General features: G+C 39.8%; 1 protein-coding gene across 1 annotated transcript in view; it reads left to right on the forward strand.

The window, feature by feature from the left end:
* Window positions 1-20,767, forward strand: part of SH2D4B (SH2 domain containing 4B) — a 108,042-nt gene extending 87,275 nt beyond the window's left edge. The window contains exons 7-8 of the mRNA XM_037805317.1: window positions 12,200-12,420; window positions 20,639-20,767. Of these exons, the coding sequence (XP_037661245.1) occupies window positions 12,200-12,420; window positions 20,639-20,731 (314 nt within the window). The 3' untranslated portion in view covers window positions 20,732-20,767. The remainder of the gene's footprint in view (window positions 1-12,199; window positions 12,421-20,638) is intronic.
* Window positions 20,768-23,061: the final 2,294 nt, after the last annotated feature.

Raw genomic sequence — 23,061 nt, forward strand, 5'->3', positions numbered from 1 at the left:
TCTTTGAAGCTTTCTGTATTGGGCTTCTTAGAGTAATTGTTTTAGAAAAAGAAAAAAGGATTAAAAAAAAAAAAAAAGGGCCCTCCTCAGAGATCTAATGGGTTATTGAAATGCTAAGAGACAAAGCAACCAGGGCCATTAAGGAAAGGTCCACAGGGCAGAGAGATCAGCTTTTCTTCGGGATTTGCATATGCGCCTCAGGGCCTGAGCTCTGCCCTTCCCCTTTCTATGTTCATCAGAACTCCAAAAATCCTCCGCTTTTATTTTGGAGTTTTTCGTGTTGTTTTTTTTTCTATGCCTGTCTCCTCTCTGCTGGGCTGGCTGCTCTCAGATTCTCTGGTATCTGGTCTCCGTCTATCTATGGTTGGAGTTTGGATCAGTAGAATGAGTTTCCGATAAGGGCTGCCACTGCAGTTCTCCCTTCTCCTTCCCGGAGCTGACGGCCCTTCCTCCCACGGGACTGAGCCTGGCAGGGAGGGGCGCGGGTCTCCTGGCCGCAAAAACTTACAGATTTCGCTGATCTCAGCAGTTCCACGTTTTCATGAGTGTTGTATGAAGTATGCCCAAAGTCAGATTGCTCTGTGGTGTCTAGTCCACGCAGTTCCTGGCTTTCTACCTACTTTCCTGGAGGAGTAACTAAAACATACAGCTCAGCAGTCCGCCATCTTGCCCCGCCTCCTCTCTCATGTTCTTTTGACAGTTCTATCATAAATCAGGCAGGAAAGTTGCCAGTACGTGGACTAGAGCTATTTAGTGCAAAGTTTTCATTGATCAGTGATGGAATGAAAGAAAAAGACTTACATAACCAACTATCTTTGCTTGGAAAGGGCTGTGTCATATTCTCAGATTATATATTTTGTTCTGCTTTAGTGTTAAAATGTCCTGTCTTTTATGAAATTATGGTGATAGTTAGCAGTAATTATTTTTATATATTGCCATTGCCTAGAAAAGCAAAAAGTTAGCAGCCCTGTGTTGGTTTCCAAGATCTTTTGTGTAACTTTACTCATTCTTTAAATCCCAAAGTCCAACTTCTCTCCCAGTGTAGGCATTCCCTGGCAGCATCCCTGGTATGACTCCCCTGTACTGATTCTTGTAGAGATGGGGACCTCGCTGTCCCCCAGCAGCCTGCATTTGAGTCCAGTTGTTAGGGAGTCTTTGCTGCATGGGAGCTGGAGCTGTAGACTGGACTCGACTGGGCATTTTAGCTGGGGCAGCTCAGCTCCATGTAGCTCTCATCCTCCTTGTGGGGCCAGTGGGCCAGCCAGGAAGGATGTTCTCATGGTGACGGCAGAGACAGCAAGGGGCAGTGTGCTAGGCTCTTGAAGTCTAGCCTCAGAACTGGCACACTGTCACTTCTGCTTCATGCTGTTAGCCACAGGATGTCATAGAGTTGAAGTGTGGGGAAATGTATTCTGCCACTTTTGTGCAAGGAACTGCAAAGCCATATGTCAAAGAGTATAAAAACAGGGAGAGAAGAAGAATTTGGCCCAATCTATCACAATCCCATTGTGGGTCTTTTCTTTCCCAGGTAAAATATTCCTTGTTAATTCAACTGGATTTTAGGGTAGATTAAAAATGATTACTGTGACTTCTATTTCCTTCCTTTCCTCAAACACGTTTGGCTGCATTGTGGTGTAATCCAAAGAGTATTGTGCAATAGGAGTCATCCGAAGACTCTAGAACCTGACAGCTCTGGGACTTTGGGAGTGTCCTTTAAATTACTCATTTGTAAAATCAGGATTATATTTCTACCTTGCAGGATTTGTAGGAAGATGAAGCGACAGAAGTACTTTGTCTGCTCTAACAGGCCATGTCGGTGTGACTACTGTTGTCTCCTGGAGTCTAAGGTTGACCACCCACCCCCCTCCCACCTCCTCTAGGAAACTGAGTTTCAGGAAATGAGCTCAGAACACAGAGTGGGAAGAGAGTGGAGCAGTAGCTTCCCACTGGGGCCACAGGGTTTTTGATAAAGTTCTCCTCTGATAAAAAGAATGATGGTAAATTAATTCCTCCTTTTGTATGTTCCAGGAGTTATAAGAGACTTCTAATTATTCAAAAGTGCCCCTAAGAAAAGCCAGTGCATATAAGCTTATCTTTGGAAAAAAATCTATTTTTGGATTTCAGCATGTACCTAAAGTTATTAAGTTATTAAGAATCTCCTCTGTCTGAATATTGGCTTGTTGGAGCCTATTTCTCTTATTAAGCTACTTCTAGAAAACAGTCGTCTTGGTTTATTGTCTTAGCAATAACCCACTGCCTTAAGGGCAGGTTTCCCTTAAGGCATTGCACAGAAGGGGCTTTGCTGTGGATGTGGTAGGTTATTCCCACGGGACTGCAAATGTGCTGGGAGTGGATTTCAAGTGTGGCTTCATGTGGGCTTAGATGGGGCCAGCTGTAGGGGTAATCCTTCCTGCAGGATATTGCCGTGCAGCCCCGTGTGTTTGTCAAGCAGTGTAAATAAACAGAGTGGTTTGAGTGCGCCATCTTCCGGGCACCCTTAACCCCTTCTTGAGCTGGGCGTGGCTAGCCCTTTATAGAAGACCGCATGGACCCACCAGAAGACCTAGACAGCTTGAGAAACCCAAATTTACTCAGCAGTAAGCAAGGGAGCTGGGCTTCTGATTCCTATTTTAGGCCAGTTTTTCCCACTGCATTCGGCCAACTCCTTGAATATACTGCAATCACTGGAGGGGAATTGGGGCAAAAAAGTATCCTCTCTGGATTTACAATCCCCTGCTGTGTAGTCATTGAATGTCTCTTAGGCACAGCCAGCGTTCTTCGTTTTAAGTCTCATAACCTCCTTATTCCATGACCTAGCAAACATAGCACTGCTCTCTGCCTGGGTTGAGGGATAGTTTGGAAATGTCCTTTCTGGTCTTTGGGATTACTCTCAGGAACTAGAGTTCCTGGGGCCAACATGGAGAGGTTGAGTCAGCCCAGGCTGACTTCTGTCCTTGGCTTCCAAGATCAGTGGAAGGGAAGGAAACTCGTGTAAGGCTTTGCAGCCTGTTGATAGGTGGCAGCCAGGATGGGTTGTAGGGGAGTGGGAGATGGGGAGTGTGGATCCAGGCAGTAAAACTCCATGTTAAACAAGGAATAGCTGAAGAAACCAGGGGTGGTTCTGGTGGAGAAAGTTTGACAACTTTCAGGGCCCTTAACAGTTTTCTTACTCCTTCCACAAGTAGCCACTGACATGTAGTAGGTAGATAGTTTAGTGGTTCAGAGCACAGACTGTGGCTACCTGTGTTTGGATCCTGGCTCTGCCACCTAGCAGCCCTGTGATGTGCAAGTTAACCTCCCTGTGCCTCAAATACCTATTTGTAAAATGGAGATAGTGATCATACCCACTTCATAGTGTTATTATGAGGATTACATGAATTAATATTTATGAAATGGTTAGAACGTGCCTGGCATGCGATAAGTGTGTCTGTTTATTAAATGGAATAAATAAACTTGGTAGCCTTTGGAGATGCATGTCAGGAATTGAAGCATGTACAATGGTGGCTTCTTACCCTTAGGACATATTTAAGTCACTGCTATCACTTAGAAGTAAAGAGAAATGATGGTATCAAGTTACCATATACAAAAGGAAGATGGTATGGATTTAGCCTTAAAAAACAAACACAAGAATGAGTACAGGTCTAAACTTTCTTTCATTATGAGTATGATACCCATCTCTGAAAATTTTCTAAAAGCCGTGAGGTATATATAACACATGGGTCATTTGGAAACTGGTTACCTTGTCACGATCCATCATGTCAAGTCAGATTGCTAATTTTTCCTCTCCTGAGCAGAGAATTTGGAATGGAGAATTTCCACCAACTCTTATCCCAAATGCAAAAATTTCTAAAGAAGAAAAAAGTAGGTCACTTGACATACTTTCCTCTTAAGTTCTTGCTTAAGCTGTTCCAAGTTAGAAATTAAGGAAAAATTTCCTTTCCTTTTTTAAAGTGTACTCAGGCTGTATATACACTCAAAAAGGGGTTACAAGGAAGGGGCAAAATTATTTTTGCTTCTGGAAAGCATATTGTTACAGTGTTCCTGAGAGTTTAACTGTCTTTCCTTTTGTCTGTCTCTAATTCTGTGTCCTTGTTCCCCGGTCCTTTGTCTCGTGTCTACTTGATCCTTTAAGATGGGATTTTTTGCTGGGGAAGATCTGTTTGTCTACTGATCTGCACATGTGGGCAACTAAAATGTAAAATGTGTAGGGCCAGGGGTAGGGGGACCTCGATGACTTGGATTTTTTTTTAATTCATTTTTATTGAGATATATTCACATACCATGAAGTCATACAAAGTGTACATTCAGTTGTTCACAGTATCATTATATAGTTGTGCGTTCATCACCAAAATTAATTTTTGAACATTTTCATTACCACACACACAAAAATAATAAGAATAAAAATTACAGTGAAAAAGAACAATTAAAGTAAAAAAGAACACTGGATGCCTCCCCCTCCTCCCCAATTTTTCTACTCATCCATCCATAAACTAGACAAAGGGGAGTGTGGTCCATATGGCTTTCCCAATCACATTGTCACCCCTCATGAGCTACATTTTTATACAATCGTCTTCAAGATTCATGGGGTCTGGGTTGTAGTTTGATAGTTTCAGGTATTTACTGCTAGCTATTCCAATTCATTAGAACCTAAAAAGGGTTGGACGACTTGGATTTGATGGTGCATGTATTAGTTTCTTAGCTGCTAAAACAAATGCCATACATTCAGTGAGTTGGTTTGACACTGGGAATTTATTGGCTCATGGTTTCAGAGGCTGGAAGGCAGGCTTCCTCCTGGGATCGGTATCTACTGGCTACATGGAAATCTTTGAGGTTCTCTTCCTTTTCCATCCCATGGCAAGGTAGTATCTTCTTTCTCCTCTGGGTTCTGTTGACTTCCAGCTTCTGGCTGTTCCCTGCAGCTTCTCCTTCTGTGTCCAATTTCCTTTGCTTATAAGGACTTCAGCTATATTGGATTAAAGCTACCCTCATTTAGTTTGGGCACACCTGAACTAATAACACCTTCAAAGGTCTTATTTACAAATGGGTTCACAGGGAATGATGACGATGTTGATGAAAGTGATGATGATGATGGCCAGCATTTATTGAGCAATCGTGATGTTCCAGATACAGCTCTAAGCACATTAACTATATCAACTCATTTAATCTTCCTTTAAAAAACTATGAAGTGCAGGCACTATTAGGATTCCACTATAATAGTGCGTCCACTATTATGATTTTTCAGGTGAAGAAATTGAGCCCCAGAGAGGGTAGTTTGCTTGCCCAAGATATGCCTTCTTCTGAGCCTGGCATCAAAAACTTGCTGCCCTTGCTGCCACCTTACCAGCTGTGTGGGCTCTGGCAAATCATTTAATGTCTCTGGACCATGTTTTCTTCATCTATAAAATGGGATTAATACCCCCTTCTCCCCAAGGGTGACATGAAGGTAAAGCCAGACCATTTATGTGAAGGCATTTTATAAACTTTAAACCCTACCCAGATGAGAAGTAAAAGTATTGTTATTGTGCCATTTTAAGAAGGGGACTTGTATGGCATGGGGTCAGAGGGTGGGGGTGAGAAGCTCTGCTGTTCATGGTAGTGGGCATGTGGCTGGGCAGGAAGAGAATAGACTAGCAAGCAGAGTGGGGCACATGTGCATGCCACGTGGTTGGGTTCACATGGCAAATGCAGTCTTGACCTGATCCCCACAGCCATGTCAGCTCCACTGGGCAAGGATTTTTATCTGTTTTGCTCACTGCTCTGTCCTCAGTGCCTAGAAAAGTGCCTGGAACACTGTAGGCTTTCAGTAAATATGTGCTGAATTGAATCTGCAAATCCTTTCCCATTTGTTGAAGAAGACACTGGCTTCAAAGTCCAGCTTCTCCAATTTCCATTTGTGTAGTCTGGAGCAAATTGTTGTATCTGTCTGAGCATCAGTTTGCTGATCTTCCGTGAAGATGAGATGGGCTATGAATCTGAATCAGTCTTGGCTCCATCTTATATATAACCTGTGAAACCTTGGGTAAGCCTCTTAACCTCCATGTTATAGTCACCTGGTCATTGCCTTGATATGTTCTCTATGCATAGGAATGTCAAGCCAGGTTGCAAACAGGTGTCATTTGTAAAGTGCTGCATTGAAATCAACACCAACCTTTCCAAAAGCAGGCCTTCTTAGCAAACATGGGAAGGGCTGGGATATGCCTATACTGCAGCCCATTCTCAGCCTCTTTCTGCAGTTTTTAGGTTGGAATCTACACCTCTTCAACAGTACTGTGATGGCTGTAGGCAAATCTGCTCTTAATTGTACAGCTCATTGTCGACTGCTAGCTCTGCCACATGAATATGACATTTCTCTACCACACTGCTTTTTGGACTTCTCATTGTCTTTTGCTCTGTCCTCCAACTTGCCTTCTATTCTCACCTTTTAAATCTGTCTTCCCAGCTGTCCTCTGCACTGCCAAGTACTTCTTGTTGATGACAGTGGCCACCTGGAGTGCTGCCCAAGGAATATTCTGAAGCTACATCCAGACCTAGGAGGAAAGAATGAAGAGGTTGATTAATAATGTCTGCCACAGACAAGGGGGCATAGGGTGGCAGCCTCAAAGCAACTTATTTGCCACCTCTGACTAATGGCTTGGCCACCAAGGCCAATCTCTATTGTCAGTGCATAGGGAAGGGGGAAAGGTGGATGAATGGATAGTCCCTAACTCTGGTGGCACAAGCAACATACACATTGACTCTGGACTGGGAAAGGCTCTCCTTCCTACCAGAAATGATGTTCAAGTCTTTCTTTTTCACTCGTATCCCTTATGGCTTAATACCTAGATCTTTGCTTCTCAACACTTTCACACCAACTGGTTTCCCAGTCAGGTCCAGAAACCAATTCTGGCTATTTTAACAGAGAAAGAAGGAGAGGGGAAGGGATGGAGAGAGAGAGATAAGAAAAAAAAGAGAGAAAGAAAATCAATATATTGATAGGAATGTGGAAGAATTAGGTTTAGAATATGGCCAGAGATCAAAGGAGTTCTAGGCCAGGCCTGTGAGAACCCAGCCAAGGTCAGGCCTCAGGACAGACTAGTAGGGGTTCTGGTTCTGGAACTCCCACCTCTGGGCACACGCAGCCCCTACTGATCTCTGTCTCTTGCATCTTTGCATCATTCCCAACAGCTTCAAAGCCCTGAATGGAAGCATGTGATTGGCTGAGTTCAGGCCACATGCTTGTGCTCTAGTTGCCAGCAAGCAGGAAAAGAAAAGGGGAATTAGTCAGTTATTGCCTCAATATTGCTGCATAACAAAGTACAAGAAGCATTTAATCTGAGAATTTCTTAGCTCATGTGACTGAAAAACCCAGAGGTAGATCCAGCTTCAGGATTTGCTTCACCAGCTGGCTTCTCTCCATCTCAACTCTGCTCCTCTTTCTGTTGTTTCCATTCTCAAGCAGGGTATCCGACTGTGGTTGCCTGCCCACATTCTCTTAGGCTGAATTCCAGCCAGAAAGAGGGCATGCTTTTTTCTCAGTAGTCCCACTTAGTCCCAGGATTGTGTTCCGTTGACTCTGGTTTGGTCACATGCCCACTCCTGAACCAATCAGGATGGCCAGCTGTCTGATTGGCTAGGCCTGAGTCACATGACTGCACCGGGTTTGAAGGCAGTGTCCATCCCACTGGAACTACATAGAGGGAGTGAGAGGATGTGGTTTCCCAAAAGAAGGTCAGGTACCCTTGCCAGAAGAAGAAGGAATGGTTTGTGGCAGGAAAAGCCAAACAATGCCCATCACAGAGAGGAAAAATAACCTGGCTTCTGCCCTAGCAGAGCAGTCAGCCCAGTCAGTGAGACTGACATTAATCAAATAATCCTAGCAATAAGTGAATAAATCCAGCCCAGGTAAGTGTCACACAGGACCTTTGCTGCCAGATTCAGAAGTCCATCTGCCAGGTGGTACAACCCTTCTGTCATGAAGGGCAGCAGTAAGGATAAGAATGTGGCATGTCAGCTTGGAGCAGACAATTGTGGGCATGGGGCATTGCCTCTTGTGCATAAATATCTCTGGAACCAAGAAGCTCATCCAGTGAAACCCTTGTCTCAGCAGTTAGCTGCGGTTAAATTTCATTTGGAGTTGTAAAAAAATGAAGGCATTTGAACCCATTCATCACAATCTCTGTGGCTTTAGGATGCTTTGAGAAACTGTTGAGAATGAAAAGCTTAATAATTCTAACCTCCTTAATGATATCATCTGGAGAGAGTATGGCAATAAGAAAGGAAAGTCACAAAACTGAATGAGAATGAGCTAAGCGGTAATGGAGGAGTTGTCGGCTGCTGAGGCGTAGCTGCAGTGAAAGCTTGAAGAAATATGCGTGGCAGATAAATTGAGACCCATAAAAAGTAAAATGTCGTGTCTGGCCTGCCTGCATTTCTTTCTTTTCAGGAAGAAGCCCTATCAGGGAAATAAAAAGAGCTCATTTGGTTACTCAGGTTCAGTACTGAGCTAATGATTTTGGGAAATGGTTTGGAGGTGGAGGTGGGGCTGGAACCCAAGCCCGAGCTGCTTTGAGGATTTGTGAACCTGTGGATTTATGGGTCCCTTAGTGCAGAGTGTCTTTTGAAAGAGTCCTTAAAGTGTCTTGCCTTTCCCAGGGCTGCCACTGATTAGCGCTGATGGAATGAACACTTTGACAGTGAACATAAAGTTGTTGGTGGTGCTTGAGGGATCCGTCAGGAATCTAGGATGATGATCGGGGTGATGTGTCAGGAAGAATGGACAGGGGTTTGTGCTCAGGGTGTAGGAACAGGTTGGGACTGGGAGCTGTTGGTCCCACCTCAATATTAATGTGTGCAGGTTTGGGGAGAGTGGAAGCCAACCTGGACTTCTTTGCTCAGCTGGAGTACATCTTCCCTTCTGCCCAGAAAGGCTCTCTTCTTTCCATTGTTGTCTGGCAGGGACTTCTCACAGGAGCTATCCTGGATCTCCTCTAGAGAACTTCTTTAAAACTCTGTTCCAAACTCCAAGTATTGCTCTGAATGTAGAGGGACTTTCTAGAATGTAAAAACCCCTTTTCATCTCTCTGCCAAGACTGGCTTGCAAGAAGACTAGAGACTCTAGCTCTGTGAGTCTCAAACTTGGCCACATATGCAGACATTACTAATGCATGTGAAAGGCTCTTTGGAAGTGGGATCTGGAGAACCACTGTTGAGGGGACTCGAGTCAGCATCTAGATTTAAAGCTCATTAGTGACCTTTTTGTTCTAGGCGATAATGTCCCCATCTGCACAGAAGGGCATGACTGATTTTGATACATGTCGTAGCATCAGTATGTGGGAAGATACAGAGAAACATATTAAAATATTTTAAATATTAAATATTGAATATATACAACACAAGTACATACATATGTGAAAGGTATAAAGAAAGCTTAACAAGTGGAAACATCATCAGTTCTTGGAAGCCCCTGTGTGCTTCTCACCATCCCAGCCCTCTCCCTTCATCCAGTTATGATCCTTATCCTGAATATTTTGTCCATCATTTCTTTGATTTAATATGCATGTGTGTGTGTACTCTCCAAGCAATATGATGTTTAGCTTTGCAATATTTCCAACTCAGTCTAAATGTAATCATAGTGTATGTATTCTTCAGTTATTTGCCTTTTTGACTCTGCATTGAAATTTTTTTCTCATTCCATTTTTCTTCTTCTGTACTTTTGAGGTTATACCACTCTCAATGCTTGTCTTTTAGTGGCTAATTTAGATAATTTAGCATGCATACTTAACATGCTCTAAAGTTAATATAAATACAAATATATATCTTTACCCTCTTTCTGAACGAACAGAAGTTTTTACTCCAATTACCCTCATCCCAAATGATGTGATGTTGTCCAGTTTTACGGTTCTATCTTTTTAAAGCCATCAAATTAACTACTACTATTATTTTATAAGTCAATATTTGTTTAGTGTGATCTAAACAAATCTGTTTGTAGCAATTTATAGATTTTATCTTTGTTTAACATTCCTTCTAGCATCTCATATTCTCCATCCAAGATAGTTTTCTTCTTCTTTAAATATATCCTTTAAAATTTCCTTTAGTGGTCAACTCCCTCAATTTTTTTCTGAAAATGACTATTTTAATCTTATCATTGAAAGATGGTTTCATTGAACACAGTTATTTTTCTCTGAGCACACTGAAAATTTTATTCCATTGCCCTTTGGATTCTATTGTTGGAACTGACAAGTTTGCCATCAGTCTAATTTTTTATTCTTGTAGGTTTTTTTGGTTTGCTAAAGCTTCCAGAATGCAATATATCAGACATCAGTTGGCTTTTTTAATGGGAATTTATTTGCTTACAAATTTACAGTTCTAAAGCCATGAACATTTCCAAATGAAGGCATCAACAGGCTGGTAATTCTCTGAAGAAAGGCCTCTGGCGTCTGGGATACCTCTGTCACATTGGAAGGCACATGGCCAGGTTCTGCTGGTCCTTCCTTCCTGGGTTTCATTGCTTTCAGCTTCTGGCTTCAGTGGCTCCCTGTCTTAGCTCCTCTGGGGGCTTTTTCTCTATAGGCTTCTGGGCTTTTTCTGTCTTTTATACTTTCATAAGATGTGGTGGCCAACATCTCAAATTGGAATAACCTAACCCAAAGGTCCCACCCACAACAGGTCTGCACCCACAGGAATGAATTAAAAGAACATGGCCTTTTCTGGGATGTATAACAGCTTCAAACCAGTACATAGGTAATCTGCCTCTTCCTTCCAGTTGCTAAAATGGGACATTGTGTAGCTTTGTGGAGTTTCACTGTTATGTGTCTTTGGTTAATTCTTAACCATTCACTCTTTAAATATTGCCTCCTCCCCATTCTTTTCGCTTCTCTTCTCTTCTTTGGGGCTCAGAGTATATGTTTTTAGACCTTTTCACTTCATTCTCCATGTGACTTAAACTTCTGAGATTTAGATTAGCTTCTCTCATGTTACATTTATATAAATGTCTTATGGATGTTTCATTCTTATTCTTCACTCTGACTCTTATCCCCTCTTCTCACTCTATACCTCGTTACCACTCCTTACTGCTCACATAGAATCTACCCTGCCCTTAAGGCCCACTTTACTTTCCCATTCACTGCCTCACTGCTTCAGCTACCCTCTACCCTCTGCTATGCCATTGACAGTGAATGATCCCACTGAATATATGGTGTATGTGTATGTGTAAAGGGACAATGTGGTACAATTCATCTCTCCCCCAATGCAACAGGTGATAACAAGACTCAACATTTCCACAGCTATTTTTTCTTACTTTATAAAATGATTTTAAATTCTTTATCAATTTGAAAGTCATCATACACCTGTAATGTAGATGGGTTAAGATTATCATTTAAATGTCAAAAGAACATTAGAGTAGTTGAAGGCTTGGCTGAAGATGACATAGCCAGGTAAGGGTGGAGTTGAGGCATCAGCCAAGGTCTTCTGATTCCCTTACTCTTCTTCCTGCCACCCCCGTCCCCTAACACCTTTTAGAGCCTGGTCTACCAAACACATCACCTGTCACACACTACCCAGATGCGGGCAGCTCCCTAAAGGCCTTTCTGGGAATTGCCAGATCTGATTCCCAAACACTGTGTAGGACCTGAGGACATTAGAAAATTTTGTTCTTTGAGTTGAATGACTCTTAATTAGGTACTCCTATTATGAAACTGCTTGCCTCAGCGTCCACAGGTTAACAGAGGAAGTCTTTTTCCTTCTTAAGGGGAAATACAGTTTTCAGTGCTCGTTTATGGGTTCCAAAGAGATAACTGAGGCAGTAATCATAAGTCATTCTTGTCTAGTCATTAAATCAGGATGCTTAAGTCTCTCCACAGGGCACTGCTTGTTTGCTTGTATTTGTAATCAATAGATGCTATAATTCCAGCTCATTACGGATTCCTTGCTTATCCAATTAATCCAAATTAGTGTGGCTTAATTTGAAGGAAAGTGTGCTAAACTGAGGTCCCAGGAGAAACTCTGCCTCCAAACTCACAGCAGTTTGCTCTGGACCACAATGCCCCCTCTATGGCCTGAGGCAGGTGACTGGACAGCCCCTGAGGCCCTTCCCTTCTCCAACACCCTTGAAGGCATGTGGACTGATGAGCAGGTGTGGGACAGAGACCAGGGGGTGAAGGTGGCAGGGGAAGAGTTTGCAGAATCTGCTGAGTTTTCCTGTCTTCACTTTTTTTCAACCCAGGAATTATTAGCCGAGAAGATGCTGAAGATCTCCTCGAGAACATGACTGAGGGAGCATTTCTTGTCCGGGTCAGTGATAAAATCTGGGGTTACACCCTCTCCTACCGCCTGCAGAAGGGGTTCAAGCACTTTCTTGTGGATGCCTCGGGGGATTTTTACAGCTTCCTGGGAGTGGACCCCAATCGCCATGCAACGCTCACAGATCTCATTGATTTCCACAAGGTATCCCTCTTGGGGGTACTGCTTGGGGGGTGTTTCTGGGAGAAATTTGAGGTAAAGAGAGAGCAAGGTAGGCAGAGCAAGGCTGGAGGCCTTCTAAGACAGGGGGATAGAGAGTGAACAGGCAGTGCCAGAAAGGTCACAGAGATATAGAACATCAGGGCCGAAGAGCCCGGAGGTTGTATAGATCAAGCTCTGGGTCCCACTGTTCTCTCTGGTTCAGTCTCTCACCTCACCAGCTCTGCTAACCCCAGTACCCAGGCCTCATCTCACCTTAGGGGCTGGTTGCTTGGCCCCCTGTCCAAGCTCATGTCTCACCCTGAATTCATTCTCAGGAATGCCCCCTTGACATTCTGGCCAAACCTCTGGCAACTCATAGAAGTATTGTGGGAAACCCCACAATTAGGAAGCTTTTCTAGTAGTGGCACTATTATTGCTTTTGTTCGAGCACCAGCTTCAACACTTAATTTGCAGGTGACCTTGAGCAGCTTCTGTTTCTCAACCATGCAACTGGATATAAAAAATACATAGCTTGTAGCCCCATGAACATTAAATAAGGTAATGTACATGACTGTGCTCTAGAACTGTAAAATGGTTAGGAAAGGTTTTTGTCTCCTAGCATTCTTTTTGTTATCCCTACCCCCCTACCCTGGACCCCACATTGGGAAAGATATTGTTTTCCATGTATATAATAAGAAGCAACTTCAGTGTAAATGTGGCTGTTGGCATCAGTAGTAACTGGGAGAAAGCCAGAAGTGGAACTCAGTGACCTGGGAGGACAAGGCCCCTGAGATTCCAGGGGTCCAACATCTTCTGGTCCCCAAGCTTTGCAGGTATAGAAAGGTTCTAAGAATCATTTGTCTCATGAGGCTTTTGCTATAATAGGGACTCGTGGGTTTGTATCCTTTTCCCTTCATGGACGTCCCCAGGGATCCAGGGAATAGCTCTTAATCTGACTTTATAAGCAAAGCGTGGTAGAAAATCACCCCTTTATTAATACTTGGATGCTGGGTTTAGAGTACAGCCTTCCAATCTGGATCTAGGCAGATTCCTACTTGTATTGGGTAGAGCCTTTTAATAACCAGAAGGAAGAAAGGGAAAGAAGGTGTGCTATTGGCACTTCTCTGTGCAAAGCCCTATGCCAGTTGCTCTACATCCATGATCTCATTCGATCTTCATGACTGCTCTGGAGGGAGGCATATTAGCCCCATTTCACAGATCAGGAAAGCAAGGCTAAGGAGCCTGAGTAACTTGTCTAACTTATCGTGACTGGTACTAGCTAGGATTGGGAGTTAAGCTTTGGGATGTTTGCCTCTAAAGCTTTTGTTTTTTCCTCTACACCACGTTGTTTGCTCTTCCTGTCCAATTTAAGTTGTTTTGAGCAGTGATGAGCTCCTTGTCCCTGGAAGTGTGCAAGCAAAACTTTAATGTCCATCTCTCAGGGATGCTGTGGACAGGATTTCTGCACAGAATGTTCAGACCAGATGTCTTTTAAGGTGTCCAAGTCTAAGCTTTTCCAATGGCTAACTCAGTTTGTAATACTCTTAGTTACTATCTAAACCCATATGGAGACCTGGTGGCCAGCTTTTATAAATTAAAACTTTAATTACACAATTAATGATTCATTCTAAGTAAAATGAAATACAATACAGAGTGAATGCCTCCTTTACCTCATTTCCCTAATTCTATCCCTAATTTTGTATGATAAGTTTGCCATGTACTTATCTGAGTATTTTCCAGGGCATTAATATTGTAATTAATGTACATAAGGAAATACAGAGTTTTGGTATTTTTCGCATAAATAGGATAATTCTTTACATACAGCTTAGCAAACAGATTTTAAAAATACTTAATAAATCATAGAATGCATTTAAGAAAAACACAATCCTTGGAATCAGGCTGCCAAGTTTTAAATTCCAACTTCATTATTGAGTGGGACTTTGGGCAACTACTCAAACTTTTCATGCCGTAGTTTTCTCCTCCATAAGGTAGCACTAACCTTGTAGGGTCACTGTGAGACTTAAATCAGATATCACTGTATAAGATGCTGAAACAAGATACCTGACACCTGTAAGTTATCAGGAAATGCTGGCTATTATTAAAATATGTCTAGGAGATCTTTCCATGTCAATATAGGTATGCTACCTTTGTAAATACTCCATTGTATTTCATGGTGTGGATGTATATTACAGTTTAGTTAACTATTCTCCTTTTGATGGCCACTACGTAGCTTCCAGCCTTTTGTGACCACAAGTAGATCTGCAGGGACCTCTTGTATATGTCACTTTGTGTACATGTGCCAGTAGGATGGATCTGTAGAACTGGAATTGCTGGATAGAAGAGTATCCACATTTTAATTTGGAAAGATCTGCTGAGTTGTCCTTCAAAAGTGTGGTGCCAATTCTCGCTCCTGGTTAAGCTGTAGGAGGCTGTCTCCTCATACTGCTGCTAACACTGGAGATTATCAGTCACTTAATTTTTTTCCCTTCAGGTGGGCAGACACTGTGTCTCACTGTTGTTTAACTTGCATATCTCTGATTACCACTGAGGCTGAGGATCTTCACATATGTTTAATGGTCACCCAGATTTATTCTGTGAATTGTCTGTTCATATCCTTTTCCATTTTTCCTATTTAGATGTTTCTTTCTTATGGATGTGTCAATTCATCCAGCTACTGAATTGCTCTTTAGTTATGTCCATCCTGTTATTCAGTTCTGTTATTGAGATTTTTCTTTTTAATTTAAATGGTCATGCTTTTCATTTCTAGTTTCTTTAATAGGTTCTTTTTCTGTAATAGCTGGTTCTTGTTTCATGGATAGCTAATCTTGTTCCACTGAGGAGATTAAGACACACCTCTTAAAGGCTTTTTCTGTTTGTTTTATAAACATTAGATACTTTCTTAGGTGTCAGTTCTACTGCTGAGTTTGGCATCTTTCTTTTATGATTATGGTTTCCCTTAAACATTTATAAATTTTGGGTTATGAAGTCATGTTTGAACTTTATGTTTCCTGTTTATACATCAGTGGACACAGTTTCTTTATCCCATACCCAGACCTTTCAGGCTGTAGGGGTCAGAGTTGGCATCTTGTGGGCATGGGAGCATCTTGAACTTTTCAGGTCATTTCGTCCTCCCAAAGAACTGCATGTCACTTCCACACTTCCTGATCTGCCTGTAGCCAACACTTTTTCTGCCTGGGGTACCCCAGCCTGTCCCACTGATGCTTTCTTCAGCCCCTAGCTCATGTCTTCTCAGACAGTCTCATCCTGGATGCCTTTTGTTTTTCAAGTATTCTTCAACATATATGCTTTGTTGAAAGTCTTCCTTCTTATTTTCCAGTACCTTTATGGATTTATTTGTTTTTTTTTAAATATTCATTTTATTGAGATATATTCACATACCACACAGTCATACAAAACAAATCGTACATTCGATTGTTCACAGTACCATTACATAGTTGTACATTCATCACCAAAATCAATCCCCAACACCCTCATTACCACACACACAAAAATAACCAGAATAATAATTAAAGTGAAAAAGAGCAACTAAAGTAAAAAAGATGTTTTTTTTTTTTTAAGGCAATTTGATTGAGCTATAGTGACATACCAGTTAATCATCCAGAGTATAGAGTCAGTGGTTCATGATATCATCATATAGTTGTGTATTTCACCACAATCAATTTTTGAACATTTTCATTACTCCAAGAAAAAAGAATAAAAATAAAAAAGAACACCCAAAACATCCCATACCCCTTTCCCCCACTATTATTTATTTATTTTTTGTTTTTATTTTCTCATTAATCTGTCCATAAACTGGATAAAGGGAGTGCCATTCGCAAGGTTTTCACAATTACACAGTCATATCATAAAAGCTATATAGTTATACAATCATCTTCAAGAATCGAGGCTACTGGATTGCAGTTCAACAGGTTTAGGTATTTCCTTCTAGCTATTCTAATACACTAAAAACTAAAAAGGGATAGCTATGTAATGCATAAGAATAACTTCCAGAATGACCTCTCAACTCCATTTGAAATCTCTCAGTCTCTGAAACTGTATTTTATTTCATTTCTCTTTCTGTTTTGGTCCAAGAAGGCTTTCTCAATCCTACAATCCTACAATGCTAGGGCCAGGCTCATCCCTAGAGTCATGACCCACGTTGCCAGGGAGATTTATACCCTTGAGAGTCATGTCCCCCATAGTGGGGAGGATTTCTTTCTTTTTTTTTTTTTTTTCAGGCGCCCCCTCCCTCCTACCTGTTTTCATTTTATTGAGATATAATTGCATATTGATAACTACACAGATCTTAAAAGTACAATTTTGACAAGTACACCAATATCAAGATATAAAATATTTCTTTTTCCGCATAAAATTTACTCTTATTCTTTTTCTACTGTTCGCTCCACCACCACCACACCAAGAGGTTACCAGTATTCTGATTTCTGTTATCAAAGATTTGTTTGTCTATTCTAGAACTTCATCTAAATGGCATACGTAATATTATATACAATATATACTTTTCAATATCTAGTTTATTGCTCATGATATACGCATATTTTAAAAATCTATTTCTTTCAGGTATAATATACATGTAATTATATGCATCTGTTTTAAGTAAACAATTTAAGTTTTAATAAATTTACACACCTGTGTGATCACCACCACAATAAAGACATAGAACATTTGTCACCCCAGAAATGTTCCCTTGTGCTTCTGTTCAATTAATCCTTTTCCCCATTCCTAGTCCCATGCAACCACAGATCTGCTTCCTGTCACTATAGATTACCTAATTCATCTTTTCTGGAATTTTATATAAATGTAGTAATATGGTAGGTACACTTTTGTATCTGGCTTCTTTCAGTCAAGGTAATGTTTTTGAGATTCATCCATAGTGTTGCATGTATTAGTTTGTTCTGTGTTATTGCTGGAATAGCGTTCCTTATATGAATATACTACAATGTATTTATCCATTCTTATTTGGTAGACATTTCGGTTGTTTCCAATATCTATTTTGAATTAGGCTGCTACGAACATTCTTGTGCACATGTGTGGACAAGTGTTCTCATTTCTCTTGGGTCTTGCTCTATTAAGTAGGTGCATGTTTAACATTGTGAGGAATTGCCAAACTGTCCAAAGCAGTTGTTCCATTTTATACTCCCACCAGCAATATATGAGAGCTCCGGTTGTACCACATCCTCATCAACACTTAACATTGTCAGGCTTTTTAATTTTAGCCATTCTATTGGGTTTAGAGTGGTATCTCATTGTGGGTTTTTGGTTGTTTTTAATCAATTAATTTAATGTTTAAATTAATTTTAACCTTTATGAAGTATAATTTATGTACAATTAACTGAATCAATTTAAAGTGTACGTTAATGAGCCTTGACAATTTTATATACCTGTGAAAACACTACCACAATCACTACACTGAATTGTTTTCATCACCTCAGAAAGAGCCTCATGCACTTTTGCAGCCCATTTCTCCCTCTGCCCCCAGCCCTAGACAAAAACTGATCTCTTTTTATTATGATGATTTGCATTTTCTAGAATTTTGTATTAATGAACTCAATATAGTATTTACTCTTTTGTATCTGGCTTCTTTCACTCAGCGTGATGATTTTTGAGATTTATTCATGTTCATTCTTTATTTTTGCTGAGAGGGATTCCATTGTATGATGTGCCACATTTTGTCTATCACTTGGAAATGGACATTTGGGTTGTTTCCAATATGAAGCCATTTGTGAATAAAACTTTTATGAACATTCATATATGAGTCTTTGTGTGGATACACATTTTCATTTTTCTTGGGTAAATATCCAGAAGTGGAATGGCTGAGTTGTATGGGAAGTGTACTTTTAATTTTGGCAGTTTTAAAAAATAGTTATCAAAAGTAGTTGTACCATTTTACATTTCCACCAGCACTATATGAGATTTCTAGTTGCTTCATATCTTAGTCAACACTTGGTATTGTTAGTGTTTGTAATCTGTTTTAATGGGCATGTAGTGGTATCTCACAGTAGTTTTAATTTTAATTTCTCTGATGTCTAATGATATTGAGCATTTTTTCACATGCTTATTGGTCATTTGTCTATCTTCCTTAAAAGAATCTTGTGCCCAATTTTGTTTGGATGGTCTCTATTCTTATTGAGCTGTGAGAATTCTTTATATATTCTGGCTACAAGGACTTAGTAAGATATATGTTTTGCAAATATATTATCCCAGTCTGTTGGCTTGCCTTTTCATTTTTTAATGGTGTTTTTTGAAGAGGAGATGTTTGATGAAGTCAAGTTTATCAATTTTTAAATTGATAGTTTGACTTGTAAATCAATTGTATAAGGGAAAGTTTATTTAACTGATTAATTTCTTTGTTTTTATGCCATTACCACACTGTTTTAATTGCTGTAGTTTTATACTAAGTCTTGAAATCAGGTAGTGTATAGGCCTTCAGCTTTATTCTTCTTTTTCAAGATTGTTTTATCAATTTTTAATAAATGTTAGATCAGCTTGTCAATTTCCATAAAATCCTCCTGGAATTTTGATGGTGATTGTCTTGAATTTATAAATTGATTTGGAGAAAATTGATATCTTAATAATTAGGCTGGTGATCCAAGAACATGGTATGTCTATTTAGGTCTTTAATTTCTTTTAGCAGTGTTTTGTAGTTTTTTGGTGTAGAGGTTTTATAAATTTTTAACTTTACCTCTAAGTATTTCAATTTTAATGCCACTTTAAATGATATTTTAAAAATTTTATTTTCCATTTGTTTGTTTCTAGTATATAGAAACAGTTGACTTTTTTCTTTGCCTATGTATCCGACAATGTGCCAGTTTATGTAATCTCTCTCTTTTTTTCAAGATTCCTTAGAATTTTTTAAAGTACACAGTTATATAGTCTGCAAATAAAAACAGTTTTATTTCTTCCTTTCCAATCTTTGTCTTTTTATTTATTTTTCCTTCCTGATTGCACCGACTTAGACCTTTAGCACAATATTGATTGAATAGAAGTGATAAGTTTGAACATCTTTACTTTGTTCCTGCTCTTAGGGGGAAATCATTCAGTGTTGCACCATTAAGTATGATGTTACCTACAGTGTTTTCATAGATGCCTTTTATACCTGAAAATTTTGTCATGTGGTTGTTGAATTTTGTCAAGTGCTTTTTTGCATCTATTGAGATGATCATATAGTTTTTCTCCTTTATTTTGTGAATGCAGTGAATTATAGTTGCTCGATTTTTCCATTATTAAACCAACCTTGATTTCCAGGGTAAACACTATTTGGTAGTGACTTATTAGTCTTTCTATACATTGTTAAATTCAGTTTGCTAATCTTTTTAAAGGATTTTTATGTCTGCAGTCCTAAGACTTTAGTGTGTATTTTACTTGTAATGTCTGCCTGTTTGTTTTTTTTTTTGATGCCATTTTATTGAGATATATTGACATACCAGGTAATCATCCAAAATGTACAATCAGTGGTTCATGGTATCATCGTATAGCTGTGCTTTCATCACCACAATCAATTTTTGAACATTTTCAGTACTCCAAAAGAATAAAAATAAGAATAAAAATTAAAAAGAACACCCAAAACATCCCAAACCCCTTATACCACCCCCAACCATTATTTATTTATTTTTTGTCTTTATTTTCTTACTCATCTGTCCATATACTTGATAAAGGGAGTGTCAGTTGCAAGGTTTTCACAATTACACAGTCACACTGTAAAAGCTATATAGCTACACAATCATCTTCAAGAATCAAGGCTACTGGGTTGCAGTTCAACAGTTTCAGGTATTTCCTTCTAGGTATTCTAATACACCAAAAACTAAAAGGGATATCTATATAATGCATAAGAATCACCTCTAGAATGACTCTTGATTCCATTTGAGATCTCTTAGTGTCTGAAACTTTATTTTGTTTCATTTCTCTTCCCCCTTTTGGTCAAGAAGACTTTCACAATCCCATAATGTCAGGTCCAGACCATCCCTGGGAGTCATGTCCCACATTGCCAGGGAGACTTACACCCCTGGGAATCATGTTCCACATAGGGGGGAGGATTTATTTGTTTTTTGAAAAAAATATTTTTTTCAGTCATTTCTAGAAATTTGGGCGAGGGGGAGGCAGATGCATGTTTTCTGGCTTTCTATCTTGAGCCAGTCTCTCTCTGGTGGGTGTTTATTTTCACTTCTTGATTATAAGCAAATTTTCCTCTTTTTTTCCCATTTAGGAGGAAATTATCACCGTTTCAGGGGGAGAGTTGCTGCAGGAACCCTGTGGACAGAGGGACAGCCCACCAGACTACCATCTGTTGTTTGAATGATATTTTTCTCCTTATCAATTGGACTTCTTTGGGCATCCTTTTTTTTTTTTTTAAATACATTTTATATTGTGAAATTTAATATATATACAGAACAGTGATAACTTTCAAAGTATGTTTTAACAAGTAGTTAGAGAGTGAATTTCAAGGAATATTATGGGTTACAGTTCCACAATTTCAGTTATTTCCTTGTTGTGATATAGAACATATATCCAGAAAAGAGATAACTTTCAAAGTACGATTTAACAAGTGGTTTTACAGGTAATTTCGAAGAATGTTATGGGATACATTTCCTCAGTTTCAGTTCTTTCTTAATTGTGAAATATAAGATATGTACAGAAAGGTGATAACTTCCAAAGTACAATTTAACGAGTAGCTATAGAGCAAAGTTCAAAGAAGTTTATGGGTTACAGTTCTACCTTTTCAGTTATTTCCTTATAGCTATTCTAATACCCTAGCATCTAAAAAAAATATTTATAGAAAGATTCAGTATTCATAATCCTTTGTTAAATCCTGGCTTGTCTGTTGCTACCCCTTCCTCTCATTTAATCACTTTCTCAATCTTCAGGGGTGTCTAGGCAGTGACCACCCTAACTTGTTCAGATTGAAAAGGGGTGTCAATATTATGGGGAAAGGGGCTGCGTAAGTTGATGCTCTTAAAGAGGCTGTTGCCTCTGGGTTTTAGGACTTGACTGGTTTAGGAACACTCTGGTGGATTTAAGTTTCTGAAAATATACTTAGTGAGTAAAACTTTTATAGAGTCTCAGATCTGGACCTAGGTATTTCAGGACTATTGTTGATTAGGGCTTGGTATACTATGGCCATTTGGGAGCTTGCATAACCTGAAGCTGACGTAAGAGTAACCTCCAGGATAGCCTCTAGATTCTATCTGAAGTCTCTTAGCCACAGTAACCTTATTTTGTTTACTTTCATCTCCCTCTTTTGGTCAAGAAGGCATTTTCAATCCCTCGATGCCAGGGCCAAGCTCATTCCTGGGAGTTGTGTCCCACATTGCCAAGGAGATTCACTCCACTGGGAGTCATGTCCCACATAGGGGGTAGGTGAATGAATTTATTTGCTGGGTTGGGTTTAGAGAGAGAAAGGCCACATCTGAGCAACAAAAGAGGTTCCCTGGAGGTGCCTCTTAGGCATAATTATAGGAAGGCTTAGCTTACCTTTTATACCATAATTTTCACAAGAGCAAGCTTCAAGATCAAGGGCTTGACTTATTAAGTAGGGGGTTCCTAATTTCACATAGCATGTATTCTGTCCAAGATAAACAATCAGTATCCCACATTAATTTCACTTAGTTGTACAGTCATCATCACTCTAAGTATTAAACAATTATCAAAACAGAAAACATTCCAAAGTTTTATCAGCCCCTAATTATTCATCCCTAGTATTAGCGTAGTACTGGTAAGGTATTCCTATTAAATATAGTCTATAATATGTAATAGGTAGTTTTTCCATGTACCATTCTGTTGTTAACTCTTTGTACCAGTGTCATACCTTAGAATTATATCATGTAAACACTTATTTATATTTGTTGTGCTAATCTGTGGGATACATACCTTTAAACAACCACTTTCAATCATGTTTGCCTTCAAAGCAGCCCTGATATTTATAATCCCATTAACAAACATTCATCACCCCTGTCCATTCCCATACCTGTAAGTTCACCCTCATTATCATGTCCGTATATATTAGGTTATCATTCCCCCTTCACTTAACTTCTGTGTATCTCTATGTCCCCTCTATTCAACATTATAAGACACTTATTTTACATTGTTCAGTTAGTTCACATTAGTGGTAAAATATAATATCTCTCTTTTTGTGTATGACTTGTTTCACTCAGCATATGTCTTCAAGGTTTATCCATGTTGTTCCTTCTTACTGCTGCATAGTATTCTATCATATGTTGTGCCAGTTTGAATGTATTATGTCCCCCAAATGCCATTATCTTTGATGTAATCTTGTGTGGGCAGACCTATCAGTGTTAATTAGATTGAAATTCTTTGAGTGTTTCCATGGAGATGTGCCCCACCCAACTGTGGATGATGACTCTGATTGGATAATTTCCATTGAGGTGTTGGCCCGCCCATTGGGTGGGTCTGAATTAAATTGCTGGCACACTATATAAGATCAGACAGAAGGAGTGAGCTTGCTACAGCCAAGAGGGACACTTTGAAGAAAGCACAGGAGCTGCAGATGAGAGACAGTTTGAAAATGGCCATTGAAAGCAGACTCTTGCTCCAGAGAAGCTGAGAGAGGACAAATATCCCAAATGCAACTAAGAGTGACATTTTTGAGGAACTTCAGCCTAGAGAGGAATG

The sequence above is a fragment of the Choloepus didactylus genome, chromosome 15 (genome assembly GCF_015220235.1).
Source record: "Choloepus didactylus isolate mChoDid1 chromosome 15, mChoDid1.pri, whole genome shotgun sequence".
In the NCBI taxonomy this organism is placed as follows: Eukaryota; Metazoa; Chordata; class Mammalia; order Pilosa; family Megalonychidae; genus Choloepus; species Choloepus didactylus.